At 49.8% G+C, this 16,906-nt stretch overlaps 1 protein-coding gene and 1 long non-coding RNA gene across 3 annotated transcripts in view; one reads left to right on the plus strand and one right to left on the minus strand.

Annotated features, from left to right (window-relative positions):
• pik3c2b (phosphatidylinositol-4-phosphate 3-kinase, catalytic subunit type 2 beta) overlaps positions 1-16,906 on the minus strand; it is a 226,824-nt gene that overhangs the window by 10,932 nt on the left and 198,986 nt on the right. For both annotated transcript variants that reach the window (XM_072480072.1, XM_072480073.1), the window contains exons 27-29: positions 15,071-15,272; positions 13,206-13,330; positions 11,210-11,321 (exon numbers count right to left, since the gene is read on the minus strand). In XM_072480072.1, coding sequence (XP_072336173.1) covers positions 11,210-11,321; positions 13,206-13,330; positions 15,071-15,272 — 439 coding nt within the window. The remainder of the gene's footprint in view (positions 1-11,209; positions 11,322-13,205; positions 13,331-15,070; positions 15,273-16,906) is intronic.
• The window catches only part of LOC140393737 (uncharacterized), a 67,874-nt gene continuing 62,502 nt past the window's right edge, over positions 11,535-16,906 (plus strand). The window contains exon 1 of the long non-coding RNA XR_011935719.1: positions 11,535-11,567. This is a non-coding gene — a long non-coding RNA (uncharacterized lncRNA). The remainder of the gene's footprint in view (positions 11,568-16,906) is intronic.

Consider the following 16,906-nt stretch of genomic DNA (forward strand, 5'->3'; position numbering starts at 1 on the left):
CTCTGCGTCTCCCTTCCCATCATAATCCCACTGTCCCGACTCTGCAACTCCCTCTCCACCATAATCCCACTGTCCCGACTCTGCATCTCCCTCCCCATCATAATCCCACTGTCCCGAGTCTGCGTCTCCCTTCCCATCATAATCCCACTGTCCCGACTCTGCGTCTCCCTCCCCATCATAATCCCACTGTCCCGACTCTGCGTCTCCCTCCCCATCATAATCCCACTGTCCCGGGCCTGCATCTCCCTCTCCATCATAATCCCACTGTCCCGACTCTGCGCCTCCCTCTCCATCATAATCCCACTGTCCCGACTCTGCATCTCCCTCTCCATCATAATCCCACTGTCCCGACTCTGCATCTCCCTCTCCACCATAATCCCACTGTCCCGAGTCTGCATCTCCCTCCCCATCATAATCCCACTGTCCCGACTCTGCGCCTCCCTCCCCATCATAATCCCACTGTCCCGACTCTGCATCTCCCTCTCCATCATAATCCCACTGTCCCGACTCTGCATCTCCCTCTCCATCATAATCCCACTGTCCCGACTCTGCATCTCCCTCTCCATCATAATCCCACTGTCCCGACTCTGCATCTCCCTCCCCATCATAATCCCACTGTCCCGAGTCTGCGTCTCCCTCCCCATCATAATCCCACTGTCCCGACTCTGCATCTCCCTCTCCACCATAATCCCACTGTCCCGACTCTGCATCTCCCTCTCCACCATAATCCCACTGTCCCGAGTCTGCATCTCCCTTACCACCATAATCCCACTGTCCCGACTCTGCGTCTCCCTCCCCATCATAATCCCACTGTCCCAACTCTGCATCTCCCTCCCCATCATAATCCCACTGTCCCGACTCTGCGCCTCCCTCCCCATCATAATCCCACTGTCCCGGGCCTGCATCTCCCTCCCCACCATAATCCCACTGTCCCGACTCTGCATCTCCCTCTCCATCATAATCCCACTGTCCCGACTCTGCATCTCCCTCTCCATCATAATCCCACTGTCCCGACTCTGCGTCTCCCTCCCCACCATAATCCCACTGTCCCGACTCTGCATCTCCCTCTCCATCATAATCCCACTGTCCCGACTCTGCATCTCCCTCTCCATCATAATCCCACTGTCCCGACTCTGCATCTCCCTCCCCATCATAATCCCACTGTCCCGACTCTGCATCTCCCTCCCCATCATAATCCCACTGTCCCGACTCTGCGTCTCCCTCCCCACCATAATCCCACTGTCCCGACTCTGCATCTCCCTCTCCATCATAATCCCACTGTCCCGACTCTGCGTCTCCCTCTCCATCATAATCCCACTGTCCCGACTCTGCGTCTCCCTCCCCATCATAATCCCACTGTCCCAACTCTGCATCTCCCTCCCCATCATAATCCCACTGTCCCGACTCTGCGCCTCCCTCCCCATCATAATCCCACTGTCCCGGGCCTGCATCTCCCTCCCCACCATAATCCCACTGTCCCGACTCTGCATCTCCCTCTCCATCATAATCCCACTGTCCCGACTCTGCATCTCCCTCTCCACCATAATCCCACTGTCCCGGGCCTGCATCTCCCTCCCCACCATAATCCCACTGTCCCGACTCTGCATCTCCCTCTCCATCATAATCCCACTGTCCCGGGCCTGCATCTCCCTCCCCACCATAATCCCACTGTCCCGACTCTGCATCTCCCTCTCCATCATAATCCCACTGTCCCGACTCTGCATCTCCCTCTCCATCATAATCCCACTGTCCCGACTCTGCATCTCCCTCTCCATCATAATCCCACTGTCCCGACTCTGCATCTCCCTCCCCATCATAATCCCACTGTCCCGACTCTGCATCTCCCTCTCCATCATAATCCCACTGTCCCGACTCTGCATCTCCCTCTCCATCATAATCCCACTGTCCCGACTCTGCATCTCCCTCCCCATCATAATCCCACTGTCCCGACTCTGCATCTCCCTCCCCATCATAATCCCACTGTCCCGACTCTGCGTCTCCCTCCCCATCATAATCCCACTGTCCCAACTCTGCATCTCCCTCCCCATCATAATCCCACTGTCCCGACTCTGCGCCTCCCTCCCCATCATAATCCCACTGTCCCGGGCCTGCATCTCCCTCCCCACCATAATCCCACTGTCCCGACTCTGCATCTCCCTCTCCATCATAATCCCACTGTCCCGACTCTGCATCTCCCTCTCCATCATAATCCCACTGTCCCGACTCTGCGTCTCCCTCCCCATCATAATCCCACTGTCCCGACTCTGCATCTCCCTCTCCATCATAATCCCACTGTCCCGACTCTGCATCTCCCTCCCCATCATAATCCCACTGTCCCGACTCTGCATCTCCCTCCCCATCATAATCCCACTGTCCCGACTCTGCATCTCCCTCTCCATCATAATCCCACTGTCCCGAGTCTGCATCTCCCTTACCACCATAATCCCATTGTCCCGACTCTGCGTCTCCCTCCCCATCATAATCCCACTGTCCCGAGTCTGCGTCTCCCTCCCCATCATAATCCCACTGTCCCGACTCTGCATCTCCCTCCCCATCATAATCCCACTGTCCCGGGCCTGCATCTCCCTCCCCACCATAATCCCACTGTCCCGACTCTGCATCTCCCTCTCCATCATAATCCCACTGTCCCGACTCTACATCTCCCTCCCCATCATAATCCCACTGTCCCGACTCTGCATCTCCCTCTCCATCATAATCACGCTATCCCAATTTTTAAAACACTCATATTTCACTGCTCCCCTTGTTGGTAATTTCAAAATAAATAGTTTTTTGTTTGACAATCATTTTGTAGTCTGAACCAATATGTTATTCAGCACAATAAACTTCACATGATCAGAAGCCATTTTGTGCTGCCACTGGGATAAGAAGCCATTGCCAGAACAAAACCATCCAGATGAGTTAAAAAGATTGCCTTAATGGTGGGACAATTCAAGAATCAGAAATTAATCAATAAATGGATTAGTAGGCTTGTAATAAATATAATCTGCAACATAAATCTTTATAACAGTTTTATAATTATTAACACTTGATTTCAAGAATATTAGTATTAAATCATGAGAATTGTAAAAGGCAGGCTGGAAAGAAAACATGGGGCGGGATTCTCCCCTCCCCGGCGGGGCAGGGGGTTCCGGCGTAATGGAGTGGCGGAACCACTCCGGCGTCGCGCCGCCCCAAAGGTACGGAATTCTCCGCACCTTTAGGGGCCAAGCCCTCCCCTTGAGGGGCTAGGCCCGCGCCGGAGTGGTTTCCGCTCCGCCGGCTAGCGGGAAAGGCCTTTGGCGCCACGCATGCTGGTACCGAAAGGTCTTCGCCGGGCGATGCATGCGCGGGAGCGTCAGCGGCCGTTCACGGCATCCCCACGCATGCGCAGGGGAAGGGGTCTCTTCCGCCTCCGCCATAGTGAAGACCATGACGAAGGCGGAAGAAAAAGAGTGCCCCCACGGCACAGGCCCGCCCGCGGATCGGTGGGCCCCGATCGCGGGCCAGGCCACCATGGGGGCATCCGGAGCCTGCCCGCGCCGCCTTGTCCCGCCATTCCAAAAGGAGGTTTAATCCACGCCGGCGGGCGAGGGTTGACAGTGGCGGGACTTCGGCCCATTGCGGGCCGGAGAATCGGCGGGGGTGGGCCCGCCGACCGGCGCGATTCCCACCCCCGCCGAATCTCTGGTGGCAGAGAATTCGGGACACGGCGGGGACAGGATTCACGCCAGCTCCCGACGATTCTCCAACCCGGTGGGGGATCGGAGAATCGTGCCCCTGACCTTTGTTGGCCTTGGCTGGATAAATGAATAGGGCTTTATTTAAGCGGTCTCAATTACAAATTGACAGATAGTTATGTTAACCAATTATTGTTCAATTCTCAGGCTAACTCATGATCGGAGATATAGCTTAAGAGAAGCCATTGTCTTAAGAATCATAGAATCCCTACAGTGCAGGAGGCCATTCGGCCCATTGAGTCTGTACCGACCCGCTGAAAGTGCACCCTATCTAGGACCACTCCCTCACCCTATCCCGGACCACGCCCTCGCCCTATCCCGGTAACCCCACCAAACCTGCACATCCCTGGATACTAAGGGGCAATTTTATCATGGCCAATCCGCCTAGCCTCCGAAACCGGAGCACCCGGAGGAAACCCACACGGGCACTCTGCGTGCACGCCGCTTTGATGGGGGCGGAGCATCGCAAAAGCGGCATCACCCCCGATAACGGCTCCAACGGGGGTTCTCCAGTCGATCGCCGAACGCGATTTCGGCATCGGTGACCGGAGAATCCCGCCAAAGCTTCCCCCCCGCCCCCCCGTTAATTACTGTTTTTTAAATCTTTCTGACCGGTTACTTTTTATTGGTTAATGAACTTTCCGAATTCACCATTTAAAATGGTAATCCCTGCCGGATGGTTGAATCTGTAGAACCTGATGCGATTTACAATGGGAGTAATTGTAAACAAGCTAACCCCCATACATCTCCGCTTTAGACCCTGCTCCTTCCCTCACCCACCTCGGCCTGTCCCTTCTGGGAGTGTGACTTCGGGATTGGTGTGATTTCTCTTCCAAAAGGCCCAGTTTTAATGTTAAGGTGATGCCTCCCCACAACCACCTTTTATCCCCCCCCCCCCGAATAAATTTAATCTGTACAAGGCTGTAGCAAAATGTTGCAACTCTCTTCAGACAAACTTCTGCCACTCATCTCTGCCTTTATGATTCTGACTCCTATTGTCGTCGATCAATTTGACCGAAAAGTTGGATTACAGCACAGGACATTGCAATATCAATCAATATTTTCACAGGTGCACCATTCCCCAAATCCATTTCAATGGCAGTGCAAACCATTCTCGGATCTGCTTTAGGGCTGGCTGGGGTTTACTTACTGTTGTGACACTCGTGGAGGTCACTGCATCAGGACTATCAGCGACCTGCACGGAATACAAACTCCCCCGGTAATGAGGGGGTGGGGCTTCCCCTTAACAGGGGATTAGATCATTTGTATAAAAACCCCGACCTGGGTGCTGGACAAGGTGGGAGACCCATTGGCGGAGCAGAGATCTCATATATCATAAATAAACGTAACCTATGTTTTCTGCCTGTTTGGTGAATGTGGCTGCTTTAGCGGATTCTATATTTACCCGTGATTTTCTTGCCAGTATCATCTGATTCAGGCTCAGTGAACAAACAGATAAGAAAAGTTTCATCAGACTGAATGCCGCACAGCATGTACTGTGCTCAGCAGGTATGTTTGTTCAAGATGGCTTGTTCTCCGCAGCAGAAAAGGTGGAAATTTATTAGAGCTGTTCAAAATTATGATATTATTTGACATTGTGGATGGGAAGAGACTGTTACCATGGGTGGAAAGGTTGATAACCTGCGGACAAAGATTTAAGTTGATTGGCAAAAGAGTTGGGGGTGGGGACGGGGAAGTGGACGCAATGATGAAAATAATTTTTACATAGCGAGTTGGGAAAGTGCTGTCTGAAGAGAGTTTGAAGATTTAACTGTAGCTTTCAAAAAGGGATGTATACTGTCATGATACCCTGGGCTAGTGCGCAGTGCATTCCAGCCCCACTTGACCCGGAGTCTCAACACAGGAGAAATGAGATGTCATTTAAAATACCCGAGGTGCTTGGCTGAGCCCAATAAACTACAGCTGCCAGGTTTGTAACTTTAACACAAGTAACATTTTATGATGTACAGTATTATAATTAAATGAACAGAAAATGTAACTGACTATCTAATAAACCTTTCCCAACTACCTCTCTCTCTCTCTCTATATATACATATCCCCACACACACACTTTCGAAAGGTGGTGGAAAGGGGAAAGAAATTAATAAAAACAGAAGGATAAAGATCTTGAATTCTAGTTAGTGTCTTTCTGAAGTTAAGCTTTTGTTTTAATATTTCTTCCTTCTAGGCTTGAGATGTTTTCTCTTGATTGTCTACCTTCTCTGCAGAAAGCTTCATTCCAGATTCACAGTAAAGGATGTGCTGGGCGCTCACTGCTTTCAGAACATTAAAGCAGTTCTTTCACTTCAGCAAGCAGGAGAGTGAGAGAGAGAAAGAGTGTTCCTTTCAGTTCCAAGGTCTGAACTCTTCTTCTCTGTTCTCTCCGAAAGCATCATGCAGGAACTGATCACTGATCACTGTCAGGCAGAACACCATCCCTAGTTAACCCATCGGCTGCCAGCTAACCAATCGATACGATTCCCTTCAAACTTTGCTCCTACGATCCACTCGGTGCCAAATCCCCCTTGGTGCCAAAGAGTCTGGCTTCTCCTCTCCAAAAACAAAGCCTGGGAACAGAGTGCCCTGATGAGCAGGCTATCTCAACCTTGCATCTTCTGCTCAAAAGGCACATTTCGATTATGGCTTCATGGACCAAAATAATAAAATAACATAAAGAGAAATAGGAACAAAGGAGATAAAAAGGAAGGACTCTTACAATAGTTGAATGGGGCTGGTTTAGCACACTGGGCTAAATCGCTGGCTTTTAAAGCAGACCAAGGCAGGCCAGCAGCACGGTTCAATTCCCGTACCAGCCTCGCCGAACAGGCGCCGGAATGTGGCGACTAGGGGCTTTTCACAGTAACTTCATTGAAGCCTACTTGTGACAATAAGCGATTTTCATTTCATTTCATAAGGAAAAATTATAGTACTGTGCGGAAAGGAGTAGGGGTGTGGGACTAATGGGACAGCTCGTTTACAGAGCTGGCACCAGGGGCAATGGGTCGAATGCCAATCTGTGAGCTATCATTTCATGATCCTATGTTTTGAAAATAGACCCTTCTTACAATCTATACTGTCCATTGAAAACTTGTTCCTATGAAATGAAAAATAATTAATCTGAACATTTGACATGACCTTGTTACATTCTATTATCAATGTGTCCAAGGCAGTGCTGCCCTATGTCTAGTTTGTGTACTTAGCTGATGCCTAGTGGCATTATTTACATAACTCTGATGAATAGTTGTAAGAGCTGAGTTTAACCGGACCTGTTCTTTTAAAGTTACTGCTTGTGCATTCCCTGCAGCAAGATTGTCCAAATAAGTCACATTTTCAAAGCTAATGTCGAAGAAAAATACTATAGATGGGTCATGTATTGAACTCATTTTAACATCCAAAATGTTTTTCTGACACTTCGAATGATGTTTCAAGTTTGACCGATGCTTGCCAGATATCTGAGCAGTTCCCCCCGTGGCATCGTTCACAATGAATTGGACGCTGTACGGTTTTATAAGGTCAGCATTGCTATAGCATACAGTGAACAATATCTTACCCTGCTAAAGTGGAACTGCTCCAATGTCTGGATGTTGTTAAGGAAACAAAAGCTTCGATCAGCTGTGGGGGAGTTATGTGGACTGGAAAATACTTGTAAGTTTCAGTCGATCATTGACCAGCACGCAGCATTCTAAGAATGTTTTACATTTTGATGCCTTGAGGGTGACATACCATTTTTAATAGGATATCGAATATAGAAAGTAAAAATAAATCCATAATTGTGTACGTCACGCATTTTCTTTTTGGCATGTCGCCATTTCTGCCCTGCCTCTAGGTGGCACACTTGACAACATTTCCATTAAGGTGAACAGCTATTCGGTGTGAGGTGGAGCCTGCAGATGTACGTCTGCCACGAGATGGGAGTATCAGAGGCCCCAGTTCCACACAGCTGAAGCATGTACAACTTTCCCAGCCTTTGCAGTCCGTGGCTAGTAAGAACAACTCCCCTACGACTGCCGTCACCAACACACACTACCTTCATAGTCTAACTAATAATACTTATCAGTGTCACAAGTAGGCTTACATTAACCCTGCAATGAAGTTACTGTGAAAATTCCCTCATCGCCACACTCCGGCGCCTGTTCGGGTACACAGCGGGAGAATTCAGAATGTCCAATTCACCTAACAAGCACGTCTTTCGGGACTTGTGGGAGGAAATCGGAGCACCCGGAGGAAACCCACGCAGACACGGGGAGAACGTGCAGTCTCCGCACAGACTGTGATCCAAGCCGGGAAGAGCTATCAATTTTCTATCATTTTATTCTTTATACTTTCCTCAACGCTTTTCTTTACTCTCATGACAAAGACCTTCCATTTCTTTTTGTCCACGCGCTTTAGAAGTAAATTTCACATTCCCAGTGTGGCTCTGATGGAATGCTGCATTGCCAGAGATGCCATCGTTTAGATGAGATATTAAACTGCCACCCTCTCAGGTGGACGTAAAAGATCCCACGACACTTTTTGAAGACGAGCAGGGGAGTTATCGCTGGTGATCTGGGCAGTATTTATCCCTCGAGCAACATCAGTGATGCACGATCAATTACTGCAAAGACGAGGTTAAAGCATAACTGAAGGCTTTAATAGACTAGAACTGTTCCCCAGCAGCTCAGGTACAGAATGAGGGCTGCTGGGGCGGCACCGATTCTTATACCCCGCCTATCTGGGCGGAGCTACATATTATACAGCCAATGGTAAACCCCCAGGTTTGACCAATGGAACTTCAGCCTCTCGGGTGCTGCAATACCTGATAATACCACAATCACCAAAACAGATTATCTGGCCTGATAACCCTGCTGCCTGTAGGAGTTTGCAAAATGACTGCCATTTCCCTGAACTATAGGTGATTACCCTTCAAAAGTACTTCATTGGCTGGAATTGGTTTAGGGACGTGCTCAGGTCATGGAAGGCAAGTATTTCTTTCTTTGCTCATCCCTTCGTCCCCCTCTCTCAGAACCCGATATTCTGTCTCCGTATGCTGGCTGCTACATTGAATTGCTTCTCTTTTCTCCCTTTTTTTATTTTTATTTTTTAAAACTTTTTTTTTTTTAAGCTGTAAAGAAGGCTTTATTAGGCTAATAACTATGCTACAGATTTGGACGAGAGCTGACTGCTATACAGACCATGAGGCAGGCCTTTATGTATGGCTCCCAGATGGGCGGAGCCAGAGGCGGAGTCCCCAGGGTTCCAAGTTATTTCTTAAAACTTAGTGTACCCAATTCATTTTTTCCAATTGAGGGGCAATTTAGCGTGGCCAATCCACCTAGCCTGCACATCTTTGTGTTGTGGGGGCGAAACCCACGCAGACACGGGGAGAATGTGTAAACTCCACACGGACAGTGACCCAGAGCCGGGATCGAACCTGGGACCTCGGCGCCGTGAGGCTGCAGGGCTAACCCACTGCGCCACCCTGCTGCCCCTTTTCTCCCTTTTAATGAAGACTTTTTCCTGTCCCCCACCCCCCCACACTCAGAGAGAATCTGAGTGTAAACGGAAGCACAAAGTCAAAGAAACTTCAGCTCAGTTAGATTATGAACAGAAGAATTAAAACATGTAGGGACGATCGAACAGCCACACTGCGCCCAAAAAACAGCGCGTTGCGGCACAAAATGGCCGATAGAAGCCGGGAGACCCCGCTCCCGGGATCTACTCAGTTGCAATCCCTCACGGGATCTCGCAAGACATTGCGATGTGAAACCCGTCCATTGTGGATGGGATCACCTTTTGGCAAATCTGCATATTAGAGCGAGACAGCTAGCCCCTCTCTGATATGCAGTTTCCCAAGGCATCCTTCGCCTCAGAGACCTCGGGTCAGCACCATTCAGTATTGGTCTCCAGAAATGGAGACCAAATGGAATGGCACTGGTGGGGGTCTCTCAGGGGATCGGAAGCCCCCAGGTGCATGCCCTCTGGGCAGGGTGGTACCTCGGCATGGCTGGTTCCAAGTGGGAACCCTGGCACTGCCAGCCTGGCACTTCGAAGGTGCCCAGATGGCACTGCCGCCATCTGGCAGGGGCACTGCCAGGGTACCAGGTTGACACTGCCAAGGTGCCAAGCTGGCATTTTGCACGTGGCAGCGATTGGGCTGGGGGTGCCCTGCGCTGGTGTTGGGGGACCCCCTCATAGTGAGTTGGGGCTTGGGGAGCAGAGATCCTCGGTGCAGAATACGGGGCTATGTGCGGCCTTGGCCCGCGTTCCCCACTGAGGCTCCCTATCTAACCCATGGGCCAGGAAACACGTGGCTAAATGCGCTGGCTTTGTGGGACTTTGTTCCCATTTAGTTACATCGTACCCTTCGACTGTGTTGACATGGAAATAGAGATGAATTGAATCAGAATATTTTTGTTAACTGACTTGGGAGATGGCATCTGAAGAAGTCATGGGGACTGACACAGCAGACGCCTACATTAGATTTCCTCACTGCAAATTAGATAAATAGTTAATAAATATTCACAAGGCATGAAACAATTCTGAACATTTGAGAAACTGATGCCTATCTTTTGAGCTGTTTTAGCTAGAATACTGATACAGGAGAATATCCTTGCCATGTATTCTGGCAGGATGTGGCCGGTAGATCGCACCCTAAGATTCCAAACCCACGAACACTACCATCTAGAAGTACAACATATTGGATAAACTGGAAACTCCCCTCCAAACTATCACCATCCTGACTTGGAAATATTTCACTGTTCCTTCATTGACACTGAGTCAAAATCCTGGAACTCCCTCCCCAACAGCACAGCAGGAGTACTTACACCAAGTGGACTGCAGCGTTCAAGAAGGTATCTCACCTCCATCTTCCAAAAGGAAATTAGGGATGGGCAATAAATAGTGGCCTAGCCACTCATGAATAACTTCTTAAAAAAGTAAGCCTTTATTCGGTTACACCCACATAATCATCATTCTCTGCTGACTCACACATTCCCATTGTTTAATAAGTCCTCATTTAAAAAAAAAATAGACACGATCAAATGATGCAATGTCGTTTTAAAAATCCTCTTCCTGCCCCCTGCATAAACTTCCTTTCTCCTCCTTCCCAGGTTTTCTCTCACCACACCTTGGGATTATCACCAGTCTCTTCCCATTGCCCACCTTCCCCATTCCCCCCTCCCACTGACCCCCTGAACCCCCTCAAACTTGCCTACTGCTCTCCATCTCTGCTCTAACTCCTTCCTCATCCCTTACCCATCCAGGGCCAAACTCTGCCTTCCCCAGCTAGCTTCTCCAACGTCACGGTCCCCAATTGGTTTTGGTCCTATTACGACTGCAGCCTCTCCAATCCGCTTCGCCCACTGACCTCACTTGGTGTGTTCCCGTGTGTGGGATCCATAGGTGACTGGCTGGTGCGTGCATCAAATTTATAGTTGCTAACACAAGTTAATAGACGCTTTCTGCCATCTGCTGCTCGGAAGAGAGAATTTTACCTCGGCCACCTCAGGAGGTGAGTGGATTAAATGCCAGATATAACCGTCCAGCTCCTCTTTGCGTCTGTCAGCCATTGACTCTCCTCGGCCAAGCACAAACCTGCTGGGGAAGCTGTGGGCAAAAATAACTCTGGTGAGGCAACTTCTCAGTTTCATATCCATGTAAAGAGATAATCAGAAAAAGGTGTTTACCCTGTTAAGGGAAATGATCAAGGCATGAAACTTCCAAATTTACATTTGTTTATGGAACATAAAACTTTGCTTTTTGTTTTGCAGATGCTGGTATTTTCTAAAGTTTTCTGCTCACTAAACTTTACTCAGTCCAGCCGGCAGGTCAGAGAAGATTAACCTGGAACAGGTGGGTTGTCTTATGAGGAAAGGTTGGACAGGTGAGGCTTGTATCCGTGGGAGTTTAGAAGATTAAGAGGCAACTTGATTGAAATATATGCGATCTTGAGGGGTCTAGACATAATCGACGTGGAGAGGGTGTTTCCCCTTGTGCGAGAATCTAGAACTGGGGGTCATGGTTTAAAAATAAGGGGTCGCAGACTTAAGACAGAGATGAATAGGGCGGCATGGTGGCACAGTGGGTAGCACTACTGCCTCCTGGCGCTGAGGACCTGGGTTCGAATCCCGGCTCTGGGTCACTGTCCGAGTGGAGTTTGCCCATTCTCCCCGCGTCGGAGTGGGTTTCACCCCCACAACACATCTTTGGTTAGGTGGATTGGCCACGCTAAATTGTCCTCTAATTGGAAAAAAATTAATTTAGATTTAAAAAAACAACAAATACATAAAGAGATGAAGAGAAATTGTATCTTTGGGGGGGTGGGGGGGGGTCATGAGTCTTCCTCCAAAGGTGGCAAAGACAAAGAGCTGGATTCTCCGACCCACCGCACCAGATTTCTGGTGCGGCACGCCGGCGGGATGCTCCGTTTCGCCGGCTGGTCAATGGGGTTTCCCATTGTGGGGCAGCCCCACGGTGTCGGGAAACCCCCGGGGCTGCCGGCAAAACGGAGCATCCCGCCGGCGGAGAATCCCGCCAATGGTCTTTGAATATTTTTAAGGCAGGGGTAGATGGATTCTTGATAAGCAAGGAGGTGAAAGGTTATCTGGGGTAGGCAGAAATGTGGGGTTGGGGTTACAATCGGATCAGTCATGATCCAGTTGAATGGCAGAGCAGGCTTCAGGGGCCGAAAGGCCTACTCCTGATTCTAACTCACGTGTGTTCGTATTTGATGGGATAACAGTTACCGTATTCGAAAAACTGCATTTTTGAAGAGCTTTGAGACAGCGCAACGGGATGTTGTACAACCGCAGACATTGTCATTTACTACAAACATTTAGGGGGTGATTCTCCGAGCACCGCGCCGGGCCGGAGAATCGCTGCCACCGCGCCCCGACCCCAGTGCGCGATTCTCCGAGGTGCGGAGAATCGGTGTCATTTGCGGCGGCGTGTTTGACGCGGCGCGGGCCACTGGAATCGGCGGGACCCTCCGAGGGGGTCTGGCCCACGATCGGGGCCCACCAATCGGCGGGCCGGCCTCTTCCCCCCCCAGGGCCTACCTTCCTGCACGGCCGGCCCCTGAACACCGACGCCATGTTGAGTCGGGGCCGGCGCGCTGAAGAAGTCCCCCGTGCATGCGCAGGTTGGCGCGGCGTCCATTTGGCACCGGGAAGGGAGCCTGGACCTGCGTGAACCGCTCCAGCACCGGGCTGGCACCCTGTGGGGGACAGAATCGGTCGTACCTGGGCCCGTTTGGCGCCGTCATGAAACGCGACAGCGTTCACGACGGCGCGAACACTTAGTCTCCATTTTGGAGAATTGCCCCCTTAACTTCTGCACAAGTAGACTGCAATTTTTAAAATCCAAATGCGGTTTTAGTTTCAATACTTAATTTTTACCGTTACCATTTCTCAGAGAATGTTCTAGAACAGCAAAGCGCACTAGCCAATGGCAGACGTTTATCCCACAACTCCCTACCTTTTAACTTCCTACCTTGGCAATCTGGATGATGGGAATAGGAGGCGGAGTTTATTGTGGAGCTCATTGAATTCCTCAAAGGTCCTCAGTATGAAGGTAGCGTCGTGCTGTCCTTCCCGCTCAACTTTCACAACGTAAACCTGTGGATTATGGAATAAAGCAGTTACAATGTGAACCTTTCTTCCAACACTGTGAAACTTGTGCTTGTGACATAAAGGCAGCTTCCAAGAGGAGACACAGGTTTCCGATGGATCAAACGGTGAATAGGATCAATTAGCTACCGTAAAATGTACCAAGAGAACCTGTGGAACATGCACCAACCCTCCTGCCTGCACAATTTCAATTAAGAGTTATTTGCAAGTGAAGGGAACTGCTGAGCAGCAGCAAGAAACAGCTGGCACAAATACTTGCCAAACATTAAAAAAGTGTAAATCAATCCACAGGCAGCTGAGAAATATATTTAGTCTCAAAGCCAGAAACATATTTGGAAGAAACCATCATTTGTAGTCTTCCAATGCAAAGTTGGTCTGTGTATGTATTGGTTCCTGGATGGGCAAAGAGTCCAACTTTCAAGTCTAGAAATTAAAATATAGTTGAAAACTGATAGTAGGAGCAAAAACAAAATTATTGTGCCAATAGAAGCCTTTCATGTCACAGGTATTCATTTTGATACATTAACTTAATTTTGCTTTTAGGATATCCATGATGGGTTCAGCCATCACATTGTACAAATCTGTTCCATTTAGCAAAAGTTAACATTTCGAACAAAGACTGACACAACCTTCATAACAGGCTCGCGCTAATTAGTCACCGAATCCAGACAATTTCACCAACAAAAGGACACTTGTCTCACGTGAAAAGTGTCAATGGAACAAGGGGAGTGTGCGCACTGGTCTCACCCTTTAAGTAAAGGCAAACTGAATACAGCTACGGGAAATCGATTTTTGACTGATGTCTATACTATAGGGCGTCACGGTAGCACAGTGGTTAGCACTGTTGCTTCAAAGCTCCAGGGTCCTAGGTTCGATTCCCGGCTTGGGTCACTGACTGTGTGGAGCCTGCACGTTCTCCCCGTGACTGCATGGGATTCCTCCGGGTGCTCCGGTTTCCTCACACAAGTCCCAAAAGACGTGCTGTTAGGTAATTTGGACATTCTTAATTCTCCCTCTGTGTACCTGAATAGGCGCCGGAGTGTGGCGACGAGGGGCTTTTCACAGTAACTTCATTGCGGTGTTAATGTAAGCCTACTTGTGACAATAAAAACAATTATTATTATCCAGGAAGATACAACTCATGCATGTTCCTGGTTTGGCGCAGAAGGCAGGCTCTGGTTCTGCTACAAGCACATTTCACAAATACTGGTCTCGCACAAGAGAACAAAAATGAGAACAAAAGTGATCAGAGACAACCTATTGATAGGAGCAGGATACATAGTATGCATAATAAGCATGTATTGCATTTGTCAGGATATGAGTGATGGTGTCTGCCAGAAAATATATATAATTTACGCTGGCCGGAAATGGGCCGTGGAATCGCCGGGGGTCCGCTGCTAGCGGCCGCCGACCGGCACGGCGCGATTCCCGATCCCGCCAAAACCCCGGCGCCGGAGAATTCGACAGCCGGCGTGTGCTGGATTCACTCCGCCCTCTGGCGATTCTCCGACCCGGCGGGGTGTCGGATTTCTAAATTATGCAGAATAAATAGAGAGTTATATAGCCAAGTTTGCTAATAACGCCAAGTTAAGTGCTACAATGAACTGTATTCATGGGAGCAAAAGTTTCAAAGGGACCTTGATATTTAAGTGAGTGGGCAATTCTATGTTTTTGGGTGTACGTAACGGAGTTCAAAAATACAGAGACAAGTACACGAAATTCACTTACGTATCCTTTATTGGGGTTGAATATCTTCTGATGGCGACAGACAAATACTTCCTTGATTTTCCCATCAGTCTTCATAGTGTACATTTTTGGAGCGTAAGAGAGTGTCAGACGGTCTTCTGTACTAGAAAACTTCATCTGGGCCAGGTTGTGAAAGAAGAAGTTGAGTTTGGTTGCCACGCTGCCAAGACTGGATTCGATTAGCCTGAAAAATTAAGCGGAGCTTCAATAAAGCTGCTGAGAATTTACAGTGCAGAGACCTATCATTTGGACCAGCTGTTCTATGCCAGTGTTTACATTGCACAGGAGCCTCCTGCAATCAGCATAACCTTCTAATCTTTTTGTTGCAATCCCAGCTGAGGCTAATACCGGTTAAGAGAGATCCCAGAGTGAAACCTGGTTTGATAAATCATAACTTTTTGGGGAAATAGTGGAGGAAAGTTACTGAACAAATTCACAGGAATCTGATGAACTTTTAACACTAAAGAATAAAATATTTATTACAGAAGAAAAATTAACCATATTACACCAAAAGTTTCAAAAGATCTCAATAGGACGCATCAAATTCACACTGTTCTGATACCCCAGAAATATCTGTACTGAGACATAAACCAGTGACAATTTACCACTATCAAGACACAAAGGCTTCTTGCTTGGGGCTGGCACAGATGCAAAGTATTCACTCAATGCTTTTCACCCAATTCTTGTCTCCCCCTGAGATACCCAAGATTGCACTCTCAATTCAGTCTTCCAGTAGAATCGCTGCTAAACTGATCACTTTACGGATGACCATTCAGTTCCCCAGTAGCCTTGTATTTATTTCTTCTCAGAGAGCGAAAAGTTCCTGGGCGGGATTCTCCGACACCCCGCCGGGTCGGAGAATCGCCAGAGGGCGGAGTGAATCCCGCCCACGCCGGCTGTCGAATTCTCCGGCGCCGGGGTTTTGGCGGGATCGGGAATCGCGCCGTGCCGGTCGGCGGCCGCTGGCAGCGGACCCCCGGCGATTCCCCGGCCCATTTCCGGCCAGCGTAAATTATAACAGGTGTTTGCCGGTGGGGCCTGGCTGCGGGGCGGCCTCCGGGGTCCTCAGGGGAGATCTGGCCCCGGGAGGTGCCCCCACGGTGGCCTGGCCCGCGATCGGGGCCCACCGATCCACGGGCGGGCCTGTGCCATGGGGGCACTCTATTCTTCCGCGCCGGCCGCTGTAACAGTCCACAATGGGCGATGCGGAGATGAACCCCCCACGCGCATGCGCTGGGATGACGCCAGCACACACTGGCGCTCCCACGCATGCGCCAACACGCGCCGGCCGGCGGAGGCCCTTCGTCGCCGGTTGGCGTAGCACCAAGCCCGTTCTGCACCGGCTGGCGTGGCGCAAACCACTCCGGCGCCGGCCTAGCCCCTGAACGTGCGGAGGATTCCGCCCCTTCGAGGCGGCCCGATGCTGGAGTGGTTCACGCCACTCCTTCCCGCCGGAGTTGCCCGCCCAGCTGGTTTTTGCAGAATCCCGCCCCCCCGTCTCCTCTCTCTTACACATTCTCAACTCTCCCTCCTTGAACTTTCTTGTGTCTGTGTCTCTGAACAACTGGCGCGAGGGTACAGCAACATTTTTTTCGACTTTTGTGTTTTCCTTCCCCCCCCCCTCCAGTCGCTAAACTTTTAACCATCATTTTAACTTCAGGGGCTGTAAAACCCTCATTAAAAATGTATGTACAGAAACAAAGCCAAAAGACCAGGTCCACGCCTCCACTACTAGATACCCCCCTCCACAGGGACCCCTGCAATAGGGAGACTCCCCCCTACAGGGACCCTGTAATAGGGGGACACCCCACAGGGACT

This window comes from Scyliorhinus torazame, chromosome 17 (genome assembly GCF_047496885.1).
Source record: "Scyliorhinus torazame isolate Kashiwa2021f chromosome 17, sScyTor2.1, whole genome shotgun sequence".
Classification (NCBI taxonomy): domain Eukaryota; kingdom Metazoa; phylum Chordata; class Chondrichthyes; order Carcharhiniformes; family Scyliorhinidae; genus Scyliorhinus; species Scyliorhinus torazame.